General features: G+C 44.2%; 1 protein-coding gene across 3 annotated transcripts in view; it reads right to left on the bottom strand.

Annotated features, from left to right (window-relative positions):
• The window catches only part of PHF20L1 (PHD finger protein 20 like 1), a 199,330-nt gene that overhangs the window by 140,173 nt on the left and 38,694 nt on the right, over positions 1-20,463 (bottom strand). For all 3 annotated transcript variants that reach the window (XM_040354986.1, XM_040354988.1, XM_040354987.1), the window contains one exon: positions 4,125-4,213. In XM_040354986.1, the coding sequence (XP_040210920.1) occupies positions 4,125-4,213 (89 nt within the window). The remainder of the gene's footprint in view (positions 1-4,124; positions 4,214-20,463) is intronic.

Here is a 20,463-nt window from a genome sequence, read left to right as displayed (position 1 = left end):
GACACTACCACCACCATGCGTCACTGATGAGGTGGTATGCTTTGGATCATGAGCAGTTCCTTTCCTTCTCCATACTCTTCTCATCACTCTGGTACAAGTTGATCTTGGTCTCATCTGTCCATAGGAAGTTATTCCAGAACTTTGAAGGCTTTTTTAGATGTCGTTTGGCAAACTCTAATCTGGCCTTCCTGTTTTTGAGGCTCACCAATGGTTTACATCTTGTGGTGAACCCTCTGTATTCACTCTGGTGAAGTCTTCTCTTGATTGTTGACTTTGACACACATACACCTACCTCCTGGAGAGTGTTCTTCGTCTGGCCAACTGTTGTGAAGGGCGTTTTCTTCACCAGGGAAATAATTATTCTGTAATCCACCACAGTTGTTTTCCGTGGTCTTCCGGGTCTTTGGTGTTGCTGAGCTTTTAAGGATGTTCCAAACAGTTGATTTGGCAACACCTAGGGCCAGATTCACAAAGAGATACGACGGTGTATCTACAGATACACCATCGTATCTCTGACTTACACTGGTCCTATCTATGCGCCTGATTCATAGAATCAGATACGCATAGATAGGACTAAGATCTGACAGTGTTACACTGTCGGATCTTTTTTTCAATTTAAAAATGGCGCCGGGGGCGTTCCCGCTGATTTACGATAAATAATATGTAAATCAGCGAGATACGCAAATTCACGAACGTACGCGGACCCGTCGCAGTGTTCTTACGTCGTTTCCGTAGCGGTTTTCCCGTCGTATACTTACCCCTGTTTTTAGCAGGCGCAGCCAATGTTAAGTATAGCCGGCGTTCCCGCGTCGAATTTGAATTTTCCAACGTCGTTTGCGTAGGCCGATTCACGAACACGCGCGTCGCAAGTCCCGCTCACGTCGAAACCACTGACGTCCTAGTGACGTCAGTGGGAGCAATGCACGCCGGGAAATTCCCCGGACGGCGCATGCGCATTTAAAACGGCGCGGGAACGCGCCTGATTTAAATAGTACACTCCCCTAGCCGCGGAATTTGAATTCCGCCGGGGGATTTAGGATCCGCCGTCGCAAGTTTGGAGGTAAGTGGTTTGTGAATTAGCCACTTGCCTCCTAAACTTGCGGGAGCGGATCTTAATTCACGTAGATCGAGCGGATCTATAGATCCGCTGAGCTACGTGAATCTGGCCCCTAATGTTTTTCCTATTTCTCTGATGGGTGTGTTTTGTTTTTTCAGCCTAATGATGGCTTGCTTCACTTATAGTGACAGCTCTTTGGATCTCATATTGAGAGTTGACAGCAACAGATTCCAAATGCAAATAGCACACTTGAAATCAACTCTGTACCTTTTATCTGCTCCTTGTAAATGGGATAATGAGGGAATAACACACACCAAGCCATGGAACAGCTGTGCAGCCAATTGTCCCATTACTTTTGGTCCCTTAAAAAGTGGGAGGCACATATACAAACTGTTGTAATTCCTACACCGTTCACCTGATTTGGATGTAAATACCCTCAAATTAAAGCTCATCTTGTTCATTTCAAATCCATTGTGGTGGTGTACAGAGCCAAAAAGATTAGCATTGTGTTTATGTCCCAATATTTATGGACCTGACTGTATATATAAATATATTTTGTTAACTTTAGGTATAGGTTCATTTTCCATCTGTCCAATAAAACGTATTGCATATATACATTAGTTCCCTATGGACATATGGGGTGTATTTTATACTCTACGATAGGTGGCGTCTATTACATATGTACTTTTATACATGTCCCTTTGCCCTGGACTTTTTTTGGATAAGTGTCTTCATTTTATATGACGATTTACATGCCGCATTTTTCCATTTATTTTTATGTTTATTCTACATTTATATTTTCCATTGGTCTCTCTATATGTGTGGTTTCTTTTTAAAAATCCATTTATTTTCATATGTTTATGTGTTTTTTCTTTTTTGTTTTGTGATTTTTTTTTATTAAATATAGAGGTCTTTTAGTAATCAAGAAATGATTTTAGGGTTAGTGATGTCATTCATTGTTCTCGGGTCACAGGTGTTTTTGATCAGATACTTGATTCGATATGTGCCTATAAATAACCTTTGATGAGTGTATTTCAAATGTTGTGAATGAGCACGATTTTTGTGTGTGAAACGCGTCAACTTTTTTCATCTTTGTATACTTATGACAAATAATTGTTCTACTGCATCTTTTTGGACTCGAGTGTGCAATCATTTTCTTCTAAGCTCATTTATAAATGTTTAGCAGCCGAAAGACCTTAATGATCATGGCAGTAAATGGGTATGGACTTCCGAATTTCCAAATTATTTCTAACAATGAACAGAAGTGGGCTCACTCCTCCACAGATAGCAAGCTGCTTTATATCACTGGACATATAGCAGTGGCACAAATCTCTCCTGCATGACTTTTGTATGCTGCCAGTCTCCACTTTTAGTCGAGCCTTAGGCAGGAGTATCAGACTGCGGTCCTTATGGTATAAAACAAAAACGTGTTTCTATGATTAAAGAAGCCATCTCATTACGAGCATAACCTTGCCTCTTCGTTCTGAAATTAAAGAAAATTATATATATTTTTTTTTAGTTAAAAATAAATAAATCTCAAGCAGCGTTCAGTTGCTCTCTCCACCCGTTTTGCATGGACCTCACTTGTCAAAGCAGGCAATTATTGGAACCTGCCCACGGCGCACCACACCCTGGATCAGTTTTGCACAAAAAGCGTGTACAGCTCTGTCTTGGCTTTACAGATGCTCCCCTTCCCTCTGCTGTGAGGACACATATCTTTCAGTAAGTGACAGCCATTGCATTGCGACAGCATTGGCCTTGGGCAAGCCACTGATGCCAGAGACCACAACTGTCAATCTAAGCTTAGTTATGGTCTCCTTCACGGCAGCATGGTCAGACAATGATTTACGGGAAGAGAGGGGGGGTTGGATACAGTCAACCACGCTAGCTGGAATCACTGCACTTGAGCTGCAGGATTCTGGCTAAAATGAGAATAATTATTTTGTTGCTTAGAATAAAGATCACGATTCTCGCGGCGTAACATCTTTCACATATACAAAAAAATTAGGCTAACTTTACAGTTTTTTTTTGTCTATGCATTGAAGTGTATTCTTTCCCAAAAAATTGCCATTGAAAGACAGCTGCGCAAATACAGTGACATGACATAATGCAACCACCACCATTGTATTCTCTAGGGCATGGGTCTTCAAACTATGGCCCTCCAGTTGTTCAGGAACTACAATTCCCATCATGCCTGGTCATGTCTGTGAATATCAGAGTTTTACAATGCCTCATGGGATGTGTAGTTCCGCAACAGCTGGAGGGCCGTAGTTTGAGGATGCCTGCTCTAGGGTCTCTGCAGACCTGAATGGATGGCGGACCTGAATGGACGCTCCATACATCTCAAAGGAGCGACGAATATCGGCGGTGACATGTCCGCTGACATCCGATCCGCCCCGTTAAATCGAGACGGATGAAAACCCCATTATCCATCTGTCCGGCAGATCAGATGAAAACAGACTCTACGGTCCGTTTTCATCCGATCCCCCCCATAAAGGAAACTTGAGATCTGACCGGTCAGTTTCTGCACAGTGTGCAGAGACGGACTTGTCATCCGCCGGTTCGGCGGGGAATCAACGGAGCGATCCCCGCTGAGCAAGCGAACGTCTAAAAAGGGATCCGCCTGTGTGAAAGGGCCCTAATGTTTTAGCAATACAGATTAAACCTTTTTCTGACACTTGTTTCTTACAAAGTTTTAGTTTTGATATGGTTAAACTTCCCTCATCTACACACAGAAGTTCATTCTTTTGATCCAAGAACAAAAAGTTTCAATGTTTATAGTTATCTACTAGCACAAGGTTGTAAAAATCTTGGCAGGTTGCCCGTTTTTTCTTATGACAGCTGAGTGAGCAGTGAACTCTCTATACTTGTTACATGAAAATAAATTCTGCATAGAGATCACGATGGGGGGTTAAAACGAGATCACAATTTTTTTTTTTTTATCGATTAATCGTGCAGCTCTCTACACTGCACCATCAAAATGTCCCTAGGGAAACAAATAAACAAAAATGTGTGAACGTTGAGAAGACTTCTTTAATTTAACAGAGCAGAGAAGGTATATTCCTACCTGGCCCCTTGCATCCTCCGGCATGGATTTAATGTGCATCTTTTTCAAGCACCGTATAACTCCATCATAAAATTGCACAGTATATGTTCCTAAAACAGCATAGAAATACCAGAACATTACCCATACAGTAGACTATAGTATAAATTGGATACAACTTTAGAGCTTTGTAACATGAGCAATTCAAATGACAAATTGTACCAGAATATTGCATATTAGTGTGTGTTTCTTCCTAAAAACAATATATAGAACTGTTGTTTGTTTTCTACAAACATGCTAGTTGTCCCTTTGTCATTTAAAGCAAAACTTAACCACTTGCAGGGTGGGGAGCACTTGTCATAGTGTACCCCCATATGTTCAGCATACTGGCACATTAATGGTTTATTTACACTTGCTTGAAACTGTGGCATTGAACAAACTTTTTAAAGCACTTTGAATGCCAATCAAAGCGCCTCTCACTAAATATAATGGTTACCTTACAGTCCTGTTCACAGGTTGTGCTTGCTTCAGAAATGATACCCCATGTCACTTTCTTGGTGCTTCAAAGCCTTCATAGAAGAAGTCTATGAAAAAGCTCGTAAACAGCACCTGAAGATTTCGTTTTTTATTTTTATTTTTAATTAAGCTTTAGCTTCGCTTTGGAGGTATCGCAGATATGAGATATTCCAGGATGCACTGGGAAACCAACAAGTGAACCGGAAAGATGTCATCAGCAGTCACTTCTTATTCATGTGTATATATTCTGGAAGTGTCTGGTGCGGACCTCACATCTGGTGTGCAGTGTGGAGCAGCAAAAAGGCGAGCGGGGTCCGGACTGGAACAGAGCAACTAGCAGATAGCACACATGGCGTGCAACATGGGAATACTATAGCGGAAGGTGAGTGAGGAACAAAGAGAGAGGACTCAGTCCAAAGGCAGAGGATCAGTAGAGCTAGGGGACCAGAGAAGGATAAACTAGCAGATGTCACACATGGTAAGCAGCGTGGGAGCAATATAGCAGGAGGTGAGCTGGGACTGGAGAGAGAGGGGGATCAGCTGAGCTGGGGGAATCTCCTGAGCGGGGGATCAGCAGAGCCAAGGGTTACAACTGAGCAGGGAATGAGCAAAGCTGGGGGTCACACATGAGCAGGGGGATCAGCAGAGCTGGGGGTCACAACTGAGCAGGGGGATCAGCAGAGCTCGGGGGCACAACTGAGCAGGGGGATCAGCAGAGCTAGGGATACCACTGAGTGGGGCATCAACAGAGCTGGGGGTACTACTGAGCAGGGGATCTGCTGAACGACGGTACAATGAGCTGGGAATCTGCTTAACAGGGGTACTATTGAGTCAGGAATCTACTGAGTGTGGGTACTACTGAGCTTGGGTTCCATGTAAAACACATTTAAAATGAACACACACAGGGCATTTGCCAAGCTTCGTTAAAGGGGTTGTAAAGGCAAAAAAATATTTCCCTAAATAGCTTCCTTTACCTTAGTGCAGTCCTCCTTCACTTACCTCATCCTTCCATTTTGCCTTTAAATGTCCTTATTTCTTCTGAGAAATCCTCACTTCCTGTTCTTCTGTCTGTAACTCCACACAGTAATGCGACAGTTTCTCCCTGGTGTGGAGAAAGCCTCTTGAGGGGGCGAACAAGAGGGTCAGGACACCATCTACGTTGCAGGTAGAGAAATGAGCTGTGTGTGAGTGGGCATCCCGACACTCCTGCTCATCCCCTCCCCCCTCAAGAGGCTTTCTCCACACCAGGGAGAAAGTGTCGCATTACTCTGTGTAGTTACAGACAGAAGAACAGGAAGTGAGGATTTCTCAGAAGAAATAAGGACATTTAAAAGCAAAATCAAAGGATGAGGTAAGTGAAGGAGGACTGCACTAAGGTAAAGGAAGCGATTTAGCCCCTTTAAAGCTTCAAAAAACCTGTTAGACTTACCAGTAACGGTATTTCCAGGAACCTTCCAGGACAGCTACTTGAGAGATCATTGGCTCCGCCCTTTACAGGAAACACAACTCAGATACAATTTAAAAGGCCCCTCCCTTTCCTCTGACCTTCAGTTATTTAGAAGATCAAGTAAACTTCCACCAAAGTGCACTCGGCAGAGGGAAAAAAAAACACAAAAGAACAAAAAACACACCACCATCAGGTGAAAGAAAAATAGGGTGGGAATATAGACGCTGTCCTGGAAGGTTCCTGGAAACACCGTTACCGGTAAGTCTTATGGGGGGTTTCCCCCCACCTTCCAGGACAGCTACTTGAGAGGATAAGCAAGATACTATACCTTAGGGAGGGACAACAGCCTGAAGCACTTTCCTACCAAAGCATCTGAACTCTATAATGTTTGACAAATGCATTAGAGGAGGACCAGACAGCAGCTTTAGAAGTTTATTCCCATACGATGCCCCCGCTCTTTATGCCCATGACGTAGCCATGGATCTTGTTGAATTAGCCCTAATTCTAGAAGGAAGACAATGACCCGACGCTGTGTAAGCTTCATAAATAGCTTCCCTAATCCATCTAGCGATAGAGCTTTTGGACGCTTTGGATCCCTTTTTGGGGCCACTGAACAATACTAACAGCTGGGAGGAACTCCGAAACCTGCTGAATTTCTCGAAGTAAAGCAAGTATTTACGTCTACAAAAACGAAATCTTTCCTCTTCCGCATTCTTGGGAGAGGAACAAAAACAAAGAAGGACTACTTCCTGGCACCTATGAAACTTAAAAGAAACTTTGGGCAAATAGAAAGGAAGGATCAGGCTTGATCACTACCCTGTCCTCTAAAATCCTCAAGAAGGGATCTTTACAGGAAAGGGACTGCAGATCAGAAATCCTTCTCCCTGACGTAATAGCCAAAAGGAAGGAAATCTTCAAGGAAATAAGTTTCAGGGAAGCTTCATGCAAAGGCTCAAACGGAGCCCTTGTTAGAGCATTAAGCACTAATGACAGATACCAAGGAGGCACATGTTTGATGATCCTGGGGGCATGTCTAGATCTGGCTGAAAGGAACCTCCTGACTAAAGGATCTTCCGCTAGCCTCTTGTCTGCAAACACAGACATGGCCGCAACCTGAACCCTAAGGGTGCTGACAAATAGACCTTTCTCCACTCCCTTGTAAAAAATCTAGAACACAGGGCGTAGAAAAAGAATCTAAACCAGATTTCCTTTGCCAGAAATAAAAAGGTTTTCCAAACTTCCCCATAGATTCTTCTAGTTACCAACTTGCGGCTATCCAGGATAGTTTGAATAACTGTCTCTGAACACCCTTTCAACTGTAAGATGCGCCTCTTAGCCTCCAGACCGTCAAATAGAAGGTCTGAGGGTTTGAATGCAATACTGGTCCCTGATGGAGTAGATCCTTCTGCTCTGGCAGGGGCCAGGGTAGATCCACAGAGAGGGTCTTCAGAGAGGAACACAAACTCCTCCTGGGCCACCAGGGGGCGATCATAACCACTTCTGCCCGATCCTGAATAATTTTCCGAACTACCAGAGGTAGGAGGGAAGGCGTAGGCCAGAGAGAAATCCCACGGGAAAGAGAGAGCATCCGTCCCTAAGGACTCAGTCTCTCTTTCCAGTCAGAAAAATGCCAGCAGTTTTCTGTTGAGACTGGGAGCAAAAAGATCCACAGCAGAAAGACCCCATCTTAGCACAATCTCCTGGAACGTGATTTGATGTAACTTCCAACAGCTGGAACTTACGCTCACCATGCTCAGATAGTCCGCCAGCGTGTTCTCTGAACCTCTTATGTGGACTGCTCTGATCGAGGTGACATTGATTTCCGCCCAGGAAAGAATCCGCTGTGATAGCGTTAGGAGTGACTCCGAACGAGTGCCCCCTTGCTTGTTCAGGTATGCCACCGTCGTGGCATTGTCTGATAATACCAACAGGTCTTTTGAACTGAGCCTCTCCTGCAGAGCCAAGAGAGCTTTCCCTACAACTAGTAGTTCCCTGAAATTTGAGGAGCGGTCTGCCCCTCCGGTGACCAAGCTCCCTGGGCCTGCCAGCCCTGAGAATGCGCACCCCAGCCCCACAGACTGGCGTTTGTGGTAACCTTCACTGGAGCATGTTGCGCTCCAGTTCTTCCCTCCCTGCAGCTGTTCCCGCTGCTCCCACCAGGAGAGATTGAGAGAATTCTCCCTTGGAAGCTGAACTAGTTGATCCAGAGAATCCTTCCTGCGATCCCATTGGAGTAAGACAAACGCCTGAAGGGGTCTGGAGTGTAATTGGGCCCAGGGAACTCCTGGGATGGCTGCGGTCATTAAACCTAATAACTGCATGACCCACCGAAGCGAGGTCTGTGGGAGCAATCTGAAGGCCTGCACGGCGAGAAGAAGTTTCAAAACTTCTCTTCGGGAAGAAAAGTTTTCTGAGCAACAGAGTCTATTAGATAACCCAGAAAAAGTATGTTCTGGGAGAGTACCAGACAAGACTTCCGTTGGTTGACTTTCCACCCGAGATCCTGAAAAGGTCCGCAAAATCAACTGCAGATCCCGGATAAGGGATTCTTTGTCTCGAGCAAAGATCAGAAAATCGTCCGAAGTCGTGGCCTTTTTTCGGATACAATATCCGACGACATATCTATGTCGTCGGATATTGTATCCGAAAAAAGGCCACGACTTCGGCCATGATCTTTGTAAAAATCCTGGGGGCTGCCGAGAGACTAAAAAGGGAGGGCATTGAACTGCCAATGACTCGGCCCGTTGTCCATGAGAATCGCAAATCTGAGGAACTTTCGGTGGTTCTGGCAGATTGCAACATGAAGATAAGCGTCCTGAAGATCCAGGGTAACCATGAATACCTCTGACCATAAAAGATTCCTCACAGAGTAAATGTTTTCCATCCGGAAACATCTGTAGAGAATATACTTGTTCAGGACGCTCAAATTGATGACCATCCGGAAGCCGCTGGAGGCTTTCTGAACCAGAAAGACATGAGAATAAAATCCCCCGAATTTTTGATTTTCCGGGACAGGGGAAATTACCCCTTCTGTTTCCCACATGGAAACTGGATTCAACATGGCTTGCCGTCTCTCTTGGTTTTTCGGCAGATGAGTAAGAAAAAATCTCTGGGGTGGAAGATTTTTGAATTCCAACCTGTAACCCCTTTCCAATGTTTGAAGGATAAAAAAACTGTCGGAAATCTTTTCCCATTCCTTGATGAAGTGGGACAACCTTCCCCCACCCCTATCCTGGCGTCACTGTGGATTTTAGGAAGGGGCTGAAGCAGTAAAGAGAATCCCCTTTTTCTGCTTATCTTTGTTAAAAGATCACTTTTTCTTCGCCTGTTGTCTGTTGGTTCCAAAATTAGTTTTGGAAACCACGAAAAGTCTTCTTATTCTGTGGCTTATTAGTTTGAGAAGAAGGGAACTGTTTACTTTTCTCAGAGGAATGAGCTAGGACCTCCACCAAGGAGGAACCGAATAAGAGCTTGCCTTCAAAGGGAATGCCGCAGAGCTTGTTCTTGGAGACCAGGTCCCCCTCCCAAGACTTAAGCCAGATTGCTCGTCTGGCTGAATGAGAGCAGAAGACCTTGCTGTGGCTTTCACAGAGGATGCAGCTGCATCAGCCAAGAATGCTACTGCTTTAGCAATGAGTGGGAGGGACTCCCTAATCTCCTCTTTGGGGGTGTCAGACGAAAGGAGCTCATCCAGACGTTGAACCCATATATCTAAATTCCTAGCAACACAGGTGGATGCTACAACTGGACCCAAGGATAAAGCATCCCAGGCCTTCCGTAGCAAAGTATCGGCTTTCCTATCCATTTGCTCCTTCAGGACCCCTGAATCTTCAAAGGACAGGTCTGGCTTCTTAGAAACCTGAGACATAGGGGCATCTAGCTTAGGACATTTAACCACTTAAGACCCGGACCTTTATGCGGGTAAAGGATTCGGCACTGCGTCGCTTTAACTGACAATTGCGCGGTCGTGCGATGTGGCCCCCAAACAAAATTGGCGTCCTTTTTTTTCCACAAATAGAGCTTTCTTTTGGTGGTATTTGATCACCTTTGCGGTTTTTATTTTTTGCGCTATAAACAAAAATAGAGCGACGATTTTGAAAAAAAAATGCAATATTTTTTACTTTTTGCTATAATAAATATCCCCAAAAATATATTTTTTTTCCCTCAGTTTAGGCCGATACATATTTTTGGTAAAAAAAAAAAAAAAAAAAAAAAAAAAATCGCAATAAGCGTTTGATTGGTTTGCGCAAAAAAGTTATAGCGTTTACAAAATAGGGGATAGTTTATGGCATTTTTATTAATATTTTTTTTTTTTACTAGTAATGGCGGCGATCAGTGATTTTTTTTCGTGACTGCGACATTATGGCGGATACTTTTGACACATTTTTGGGACCATTGTCATTTTCACAGCGAAAAGTGCTATAAAAATGCACTGCTTACTGTGAAAAGGACAATGGCAGTAAAGTGGTTAACCACTAGGTAGCCCTAAGGGAGTGATTCTTACTGTAGGGGGGTGTGGCTGTCGGCGTGACGTCACTGATCGTCATTCCCTATATCAGGGAACAGACGATCAGTGTCACTGCCACAGTGAAGAACGGGGAAGGTGTGTTTACACACACACACACACACACACACACCTCTCCCCGTTCTTCAGCTCCTGTGACCGATCGCGGGACACCGGCAGCGATCGGGTCCGCGGTCACGGAGCCTCGGACCCGGTCACGTGCGCGCGCCTGCGAATTACGGCTGGGCTCTTAAAGGCGACGTACCTGTATGTGCCTGTGCCCAGCCGTGCCATTCTGCCGACATATATAGTCGTAGGGGGTCCTTAACCTCTTCCATACCGGGCAGTTATACACACTTCCATACCAGGCCTATTCTGGCACTTCTCTCCTACATGTACAAATCATAATTTTTTTGCTAGAAAATTACGCAGAACCCCCAAACATTATATATGTTTTTTTAGCAGACACCCTAGGGAATAAAACGACGGTCATTGAAACCTTTTATCTTGCACGGTATTTGCGCAATAATTTTTCAAACGCCTTTTTTTGGGAAAAAAATTGTTTCATGAATTAAAAAAATTTAAAAACAGTAAAGTTAGCCCAATTTTTCTGTAAAATATGAAATATGATGTTACACCGAGTAAATAGATACCTAACATGTCACGCTTTAAAATTGCGCACACTCATGGAATGGCGCCAAACTTCGGTACTTAAAAATCTCCATAGGCAACGATTTGAAATTTTTTACAGGTTACCAGTTTAGATTTACAGAGGAGATCTAGTGCTAGAATTGTTGCTGGCACTCTAACGCACGCGGCGATACCTCACATATGTGGTTTATACAGCGTTTACATATGTCGGCGGGACTTGCGTGTGCGTTCGCTTCTGCGCGCAAGCTACCGGGGACAGGGGCGTTAAAAAAATACATTTTTATTTCTTTTTTTTTTTTATATATTTATTTCTTTTTTTACACTTTTTTTTTTAATTTTTTATTTTTTTTTATCACTTTTATTCCTATTACAAGGAATGTAAACATCCCTTGTAATAGGAATGTGTGTGACAGGTACTCTTTATGGAGAGATGCAGGGTCAATAAGACCCCACATCTCTCCTCCAGGCTGGAAAGCATGAAATCGGTGAAAAAAAATTCACCGATCTCATGCTTGTGGTTGCTTAGCAGCCGCAATCGCTGCTTTGTTTACTTACGGGACCCGGGCGTGACGTCATCACATCGCGCCCGGGTCCTCCGACGGTCATAGAGATGACTGGTGACCATCTGGTCACCAGTCATCTCTATGCTTCCTGCGAGCGCCGGACGATTCGTTCTCCGGGCCCCCGATGGCACGGGAGAGCCCGGAGAAGCACCGGATGGCGGCGGGAGGGGGGGGATGTCCCCTCCCGCCGCCTGTAAGAACGATCTAGCGGCGGAACCGCCGCTATGATCGTTCTTACGTTGTGCAGAATCGCCGGCAGTTTAGAAGGATATCTGAATGATGCCTCTTAGCTGCAGGCATCATTCAGATATCCACCCGGAAAGCCCAGGACGTCATATGACGTCCACTCTGAACGGCAGAAGTTCTTTGTGGACGTCATTTTACTATGGGCTGGTAGGGAAGTGGTTAAGTGAATAAAGAAAGTTTCTTCAATTTCAGATTGAAAGGAAATCTTCTTTTGTGCCCTTTAGATTGGAACACTCTCCTTTCCGGATCTTTCCGTTCTGACAGAATCTTATCCTTTTTTTTTAACAGAAAGTGAATCTTATCCTTAAAGGGGTTGTAAAGACAAAAATATTTTCCTCCTAAATTAAAGTCTGACAGTAGCTGATAAAGTAAAAAGTAATGTTTTGCATTATAACTAGCTTGATACCTGTTGAAATCGAGCTGTTTTATTCACCTCCAGCACTCCTGAATCGTTATTCTCACTGACTTCCTGGTTTGCGGTGCGCATTCATTCTTGCTACATCACGGCCTAATGGGAACTACAGTTCCCATTAGGCTTAGCCTCCATGCCCGTGAGGGATAAGAGAGCATCTTCACGCAGGGCTGTAGTCATAGAGAGGGGGTGAGCACATTCTGCTTTCCACCATGCAAAACGGCTCAGATGCTGGTGGAAAGCAAGAAGAGGAGAGACAGGAAATGGCATTTTCAAACCTGGATTACTGTATTTTGGAGGTCAAAAGGAAAAACGTGATATTTAAATGCTCTAGCTTACAGCAATCAATTGATCTAATAAAAAACAAACCTTTAGTGTTCCTTTAAGTGACTGGTGAACCAGAAAAGTCCTTGACTTCTGCCCCTGAAGCGGCCTATACATTCTATCCTGCACAGATTGGATTTGCTGCGGCATCTCAATTTGTTCAGAGGTATAAATTGATTTAAAAAACTCATCAATTTCCTCTGCTGGAAAAAGAAACTTGGGGTTACCTGCCTCCCCCACTGATGCGGAATCCCCATCAGATGAAGAGTTCGGGTTCTCCCCTTCTTCCGGATCCGAGGTATAGTGTGAATCACTGATCTCGGACCAAGGAGGGGGTCTGACGGTTCTTGAGTCCTGGGACCAAAGGAAGAAGGTCCCAGACCCGCTTCCCTGTCACTGAAAGACCGGAAGGAGGCAACCACCTCCTTCATAGAAGACAATAGCTCTTTAAAAGCTCTGAACTAGCCCTAGATGGAAAACAATCTTCACAAAAAAGTTTTTTATATTCATTAGGCAGCCTGGCTCTACAGTTTCCGCATTTCTTTTTCATCTGTCTATCCTAGAAAAAGAACAGAAACAAGAGCCATAAGAAAAAAGCAGGCCCATACCAAAAAAAAGGACCCCTGCTGCATAATTAGACAAGGGCTTACCGTGGGGGTAGAATGGGAAGCAGAGGCTGCCGCTGGTTCCATCCCTCCTCAGGCCTATCTTCAAGCTTCATTGGTGATCGGCCGAAGAGAAAAGGCTGCAGTCCCAGGCAGCATGCCCTCAGTGTACTGCGCCATGGTCCTTATGAACACGGCGCCGGAAAATGTGTCACGTGACTTCCGGTTCCGGCGCCATCTTGCCGCGTCCCCAGAAGTCCTCAGACGCCATTTTGGTACATCTCGGTAAAGCCAAGGAAGACAAGGCTTCCACCAGCAGAGCTGGGGAGAACCTGAAGGAAGTTGCCATTTTACCCTTGCAGGTGAGGCAAGAACCTTCAACAACAGGGAACCCTTCTGGCCAAAAATGAGGACTGAACACAACCAGTACTGGATGCTGCCAGAGCAGGGGGGGTCCGCCAACCACAGTTACCAGACCTAGGAAAACAAAAAACGTGTCGGTGCTCCTGGAGGTTCTTGAAACACAAAACAACTGAAGGTCAGAGGAAAGGGAGGGGCCTTTTAAATTGTATCGGATTTGTGTTTCCTGTAGAGGGCGGAGCCAATCATCACGCAAGTAGCTGTCCTGGAAGGTGAGGGGGGAAAGCATCACTGAAGCACCAAAAACATATAAAAAAAGCATGTTGAAGCAGTAGGTGCTCTAATGTGTGTGTGTTATAGTTGAAGCAAGTGTCAGTGAGCCCTAAGGCTTACTTACTCTAAAATTTGACCTTCTTTATTAAAGCGGAGGTGCAGCTGCGTTTTTTTTTTTTTTTTTAAGTCAGCAGCTACAAACACTGTAGCTGCCGACTTTTAATAAGGACACTTACCTGTCCTAGGCAGCCACGATGTCAGCCCCCCGAAAGATGCTCTATATGGACGTTTTTTTAAGCCCAGTGTGCATGGAACCTCTGTGTAAAAAGGGGTCTTAAAGTATATCTAAACCCAAGAATAAAAATGTAACATATTGCAGCCTACCAGCCCATCAATGCGGTGGTCAAACCAGTTTTCTTTAGTTCCCTTTATTTTCACCTGGCGATCCTGCCAGTAACACACTACCTGTCCTAAGGTGACAAACCTTACTCACTGTACTAAATACATGTAGGAGCAGCATGGTCTCCTCCCCCCTTACTTATCTCCCTTTTAATTTGGGGGTGTAGTTCCGTAGTTCAAAGAGCTGAACTAACAGGGCTGATATTCATTATATTTCAGTGCAGCAGAGGCAAAAAGCTGAAAGTTACCTTGCCAAAAACATTGTGAAAAGGGATATCCCCCTATGCCTGAAGTGTAAACTATCTGTAGGCATGTAAAAGGATTTGGCTAGAAAATATTCAAAGTTGGGTTGGGAGATATTTGGAGCTAAATCCGTGGTCGCAGATATACTGATAGAGTTAACCCGGATTTAATGTTAGGGCAATAAATGGTAAGTGCTTCTGCTTCTTCCTCACAATCTAGTGACAGGCTGGGGCAGGCAAAAGCCCTGTAAGAGTTAAGCCCCATAAAACATTTAAAAAATCATACGAAAAAAAACGCGTGCAAAGCAATCGTATGATAGTCTGATCGTCAGCACACAGCTTTCGAAAGCCGAATGGGACAAGCGTGAGTATGTTTCTCATATGGTACCAGATCGTACGATTTTCGCTTAATCAGTACAGTGGTCACCCGAAAATACAACACATTACATTACTCCTGAATTTTTATTCTGTCGTACGAGAATTTTCGTAGCTTTAGTTATATGACTAGCATGCAAAAATAAAAAGCAATCATTCGTACGATAATCTCATTGTGTGTACCAAGCATTAAAGCAGTAATAAACCCAAAACCGAAAATGTAATATATTGTAGCTTATCAATCATTAGATGCGGTGGCTACATTAGTTCTGTTTTTTAGGCTTTTTTTCACCTAATGATTTGGCCAGTAACAAACACCCTGTATTAACTACTTAAGGACCAGCCGCCGTCATTATACGTCGCTACTTTGACGTTAAATACCGTTGTTATGGCAGCAGCGAGCTGCCATAACCCCGGTATTTTTAAAAACGGCGGACTGTCCTCTTTAACCACTTAAGGACCACCTCATGTAAATATACGTCAGCAGAATGGCATGGACAGGCACATGCACGTACCGGTACGTCCTCTGCTTGACGTGGGTCGGGGGTCCGATTGGGACCCCCCCCCCCCCCCCGGTACATGCGGCGGTCGGTAAGCCTCGGGGAGCGATCCGCGACGATGGCGCGGCTATTCGTATATAGCCGCCCCGTCGCGATCGCTCCCCGGAGCTGAAGAACGGGGAGAGCCGTGTGTGAACACGGCTTCCCCGTGCTTCACTATGGCGGCGCATCGATCAAGTGATCCCTTTTATTAGGGAGAATCGATCGATGACGTCAGTCCTACAGCCACACCCCCCTACAGTTGTAAACACACACAAAGTGAACCCTAAATGTTACAGCGCCCCCTGTGTTTAACTCCCAAACGGCAACTGTCATTTTCACAATAAACAATGCAATTTAAATGCATTTTTTGCTGTAAAAATGACAATGGTCCCAAAAATTTGTAAAAATTGTCCGAAGTGTCCGCCATAATGTCGCAGTCACGAAAAAAAAAACGCTGATCGCCGCCATTAGTATAAAAAAAAAAAAAAAAATGTTTTAAAAAAATAAAACTATCCCCTATTTTGTAAACGCTATAGATTTTGCGCAAACCAACCAATAAACGATTATTGCGATTTTTTTTACCAAAAATAGGTAGAAGAATACGTATCGGCCTAAACTGAGGAAATTTTTTTTATATATATCTTTTTGGGGGATATTTATTATAGCAAAAAGTAAAAAATATTGCATTTTTTTCAAAATTGTCGCTCTATTTTTGTTTATAGCGCCAAAAATAAAAACCGCAGAGGTGATCAAATACCACCAAAAGAAAGCTCTATTTGTGGGGAAAAAAGGACGCCAATTTTGTTTGGGAGCCACGTCGCACGACTGCGCAATTGTCTGTTAAAGCGATGCAGTCCCGAACTGTAAAAACCCCTTGGGTCTTTAGGCAGCATATTGGTCCGGGGCTTAAGTGGTTAAGGTAAAAGTGGTCTCTGTGGCTGATTAACCCAATCCCCCCCCCCCCCCCCAGCTCTAGTTGTCTCCGCCGCTTATCGGAGCCATTGATAGCGGCGGAGCTAAATCGGTTCCTCTCCCCTCACTGCCTGGATGCCGAGTAAGGGAATGATATCCCCCACTCAGCTCCATAGCATTGGAGGGCGGAAGTGATGTCAAACGTCACTTCTGCCCAATGCTCTTAAAATGGGAATCATTTTTTTTTTTATTGCATTTTTGTGTAAATATGAGATCAGAGGTCTTTTTGACCCCAGATCTCATATTTAAGAGGACCTGTCATGTTTTTTTTTCTATTACAAGGGATGTTTACATTCCTTATAACAGGAATAAAATTGCCCCAAAAAATGCTTTTTTTTTTTTTTTAACCACTTCAATACAGGGCTTTTATACCCACCTCAATACCGGGCCTATTCTGGCACTTCTCTCCTACATGTACAAATCATCATTCTTTTGCTAGAAAATTACGCAGAACCCCCAGACATTATATATGTTTTTTTAGCAGACACCCTAGGGAAAAAAAAGACGGTCATTGCAACGTTTTATCTTGCACGGTATTTGCGCAATCATTTTTCAAATTTTTAATGAATTAAAAAAATAACAAAACAGTACAGTTAGCCCAATTTTTTTGTAAAATATGAAAGATTATGTTACACCGAGTAAATAGATACCTAACATGTCACGCTTTAAAATTGCGCACACTCATGGAATGGCGCCAAACTTCGGTACTTAAAAATCTCCATAGGCAATGCTTTGAAATTTTTTACAGGTTACCAGTTTAGATTTACAGAGGAGATCTAGTGCTAGAATTGTTGCTGGCACTCTAACGCACGCGGCGATACCTCACATATGTGGTTTACACGGCGGTTACTTACGTGTGGGTTCGCTTCTGCGCACGAGCTACCGTGGACAGGGGCGTTTTAATTTTGTTTTTTATTCTTTTATTTATTTTTTTACACTTTTTCTTAAATTTTTTTTTTTTTTTTCACTTTTATTCCTATTACAAGGAATGTAAACATCCCTTGTAATAGGAAATGTGTGTGACAGGTCCTCTTTATGGAGAGATGCGGGGTCAATAAGACCCCGTATCTCTCCCCCAGGCTGGAAAGCATGAGAACGGTGAAAAAAAAAATCACGATCTCATGATAAGTGTTGCTTACTAGCCGCAATCACGGCTTTGTTTACTTACGGGTACCCGGGCGTGACGTCATCACATCGCGCCCGGGCCTCCGACGGTCATAGAGATGACTGGTGACCATCTGTCATCTCTATGCTTCCTGCCTGCGCCAAACGATTCTTTCTCCGGGCCCCCGATGGCACAGGAGAGCCCGGAGAAGCTCCGGATGGCAGCGGGAGGGGGGGGGGGGGGGGATTTCCGCTATGATCGTTCTTATGTTGCACAGAATCGCCGGCACTAACGAATGATATCTGAATGATGCCTCTAGCTGCAGGCATCATTCAGATATCCCCCCGGCAAAGCCCAGGATGTCATATGATGTCACCCAGGATGGGAGATCCCATCTGTGGACGTCAAATGACTATGGGCGTGTATTGAAGTGGTTAAGAACAGTGTAAAAAAAAATATATATATTTTTAATTAAAAAGCTCACCGTCCCGCCGAGCTCGCACGCAGAAGCGAACGCATATGCAAGTTGCGCCCACATATGAAAACGGTGTTCAAACCACATGTGAAGTATTGCCGCGATCGTTAATTCTAGCCCTAGACCTCCTTCAACTCAAAACTGGTGACCTGTAGAAATTTTTAAACGTTGATTTTTAAGGGTAACATTTTGTCGCCATTCCATGAGCGGCCACAATTTTGAAGTGCGACATGTTTCGTATCAATTTACTCGGCATAACATCATCTTTCACAACATAAAAAAAAAATTTGGCCTAACTTAACTGTTATCTTATATTTTCATTTTAAAAAAGTGTATTTTTTTTCCCCCCAAAAAGTGTGCTTGCAAGATCGCTGCGCAAATACGGTTCTGCTGAATGTTTAACATTCTAAAGTGGTTCTAAAGCTTAAACATTTTTCAACTAAATGCATTCTTGCTTACTTACCTGGGCCCTCATTCGATCCAGTGCAGCTTTTTTCCCCTAACTTCCTGGTCTCACTGGCTTTGCTGGAGCACCGGGAGCCATTGGCTTCCAGTGCTGTCAATCAAAGCCAGTTACGAGGGGGAGCGTGTCCCGCTGTCTACGTCAATGGACACAGCAGAAGAGTACACACGAGTGTCACTATTGGTAAGCCACTTCCTGTGGGAGCACTGGACAAGGAGAAGGAGCCAGCAGCGCTGGCAGGAAACCCAAGAAGAGTAATTTTGGGGCTGCTCTGTGCAATGGCAGGCAAGTTTAAACTGTTTTTTTAATAAAAAATAAAAAACAACAAGTTTTCATTTACAAATCACTTTAAAAAGGAACCCGAAAACTCCCCTTTCCTGTCAAGCACCCAAACCATGCTCATCATGCTGCAAGTTCTCTCGCCTGCTAGTCCCTGGGTGCGGTGCTGGAGACAGGCAGGGAGGGGAGTAGGAGAAGGAAACAGCGCAATGTTAAAAACATTAAAAAGTTTAGGTTGCCATAAAGCCCCTTTCATTTTTAAAAGCCTCAGACATTCCTAAAAGCACCTCTGCCCAATAAAAAACATCAACCCTTCACCTTATTTATATATGGTTTTGGTTCAAATTATAATTTTTATATATATGGTTTTGGTTCAAATTATAATTTTTATATCAGGACAAGTAGATTGTCATGAGGGGGACAAGCAGATTGCGTCATGAGGGGACAAGCAGATCGCGTCATGAGGGGACAAGCAGATCGCGTCATGAGGGGACAAGCAGATCGCGTCATGAGGGGACAAGCAGATCGCGTCATGAGATTGCGTCATGAGGGGACAAGCAGAATGCGTCATGAGGGACAAGCAGATTGTGATCCTGATTTAGTCCCTTGGACAGGGAGAAAATCCTGGAACAAAAATGGTCTCTGGACAGCCGCACTCTGAACAAATTGTAGCCTTTATTAAAAGAAGGACAGCACTACAAGTCACAGCAAAATGAAATAAAAACCCGACTGCCGACACGTTTCGCACTGAAACTAGTGCTTAGTCATAGCTAGTCATATAGAGAAAATCCGCTAATATTCTACAGGAGAAGCTTTAAAAAACAAATACCAATACAATATGTGACGCCATAATGATATGGGCAGCCTATATAATATATCTGACTTAAACTTTTTACTAGGGTTGTCCCGATACCACTTTTTTAAGACCGAGTACAAGTACCGATACTTTTTTTTTTAGCCCTGTTGGGGGGCTTTGGTGAGAGAACAAGGGGTCTTAACAGACCTCTGACATCTCCCCTTTGAGACAAAGAAAGGGACTAGGGACACATATTGCCGAGTCCCTTTCTCAGCTGCACTGAAAATTAATGGACAGGAGACAGAGGCTCCTCTCCATTCATAAACTGCAGCATCGTAAACACAGGTTACAATGTTTTAGTTATATGAATGGACAGAGCCAGTGATCACTGACTACCTTTTCAGAGTGTTCATTCAGAAAAGGTAGGAGTCGGATTTAGCGGCTCCTACCTTCGCTCTCCATCCTGACAGAGGGGGCCAGAGGAGGATATGGAGGGTGACACGGAGCGCAGAGGGGGACATGGAGTGTGACACAGAGCAAGGAGGAGGACAGCAGCAGCAGCACAGAGGGGGGACGCAGAGCATGGAGGGGGAGAGCACCACAGATGAGGTAACTGGAGGATACAGGGACAGTCAGCGGTGATCGGTGAGGCTTCAGGGGGAGTTACAAGCACCGATCACTGCTGTATAGATTTCACTAAACCAGCTGGGGGGGGGGGGGGGTTTGGAGAGAAGCTGTAGGGCTGAATTGAAATCTATACAGGGAGATCGGTGCTTATAACTCCCCCCGCCACATCGATCATCCCTGACTGCCC

The sequence above is a fragment of the Rana temporaria genome, chromosome 5, assembly GCF_905171775.1.
Source record: "Rana temporaria chromosome 5, aRanTem1.1, whole genome shotgun sequence".
Classification (NCBI taxonomy): Eukaryota; Metazoa; Chordata; class Amphibia; order Anura; family Ranidae; genus Rana; species Rana temporaria.
This window is presented reverse-complemented; position numbering and strand designations above follow the sequence as displayed.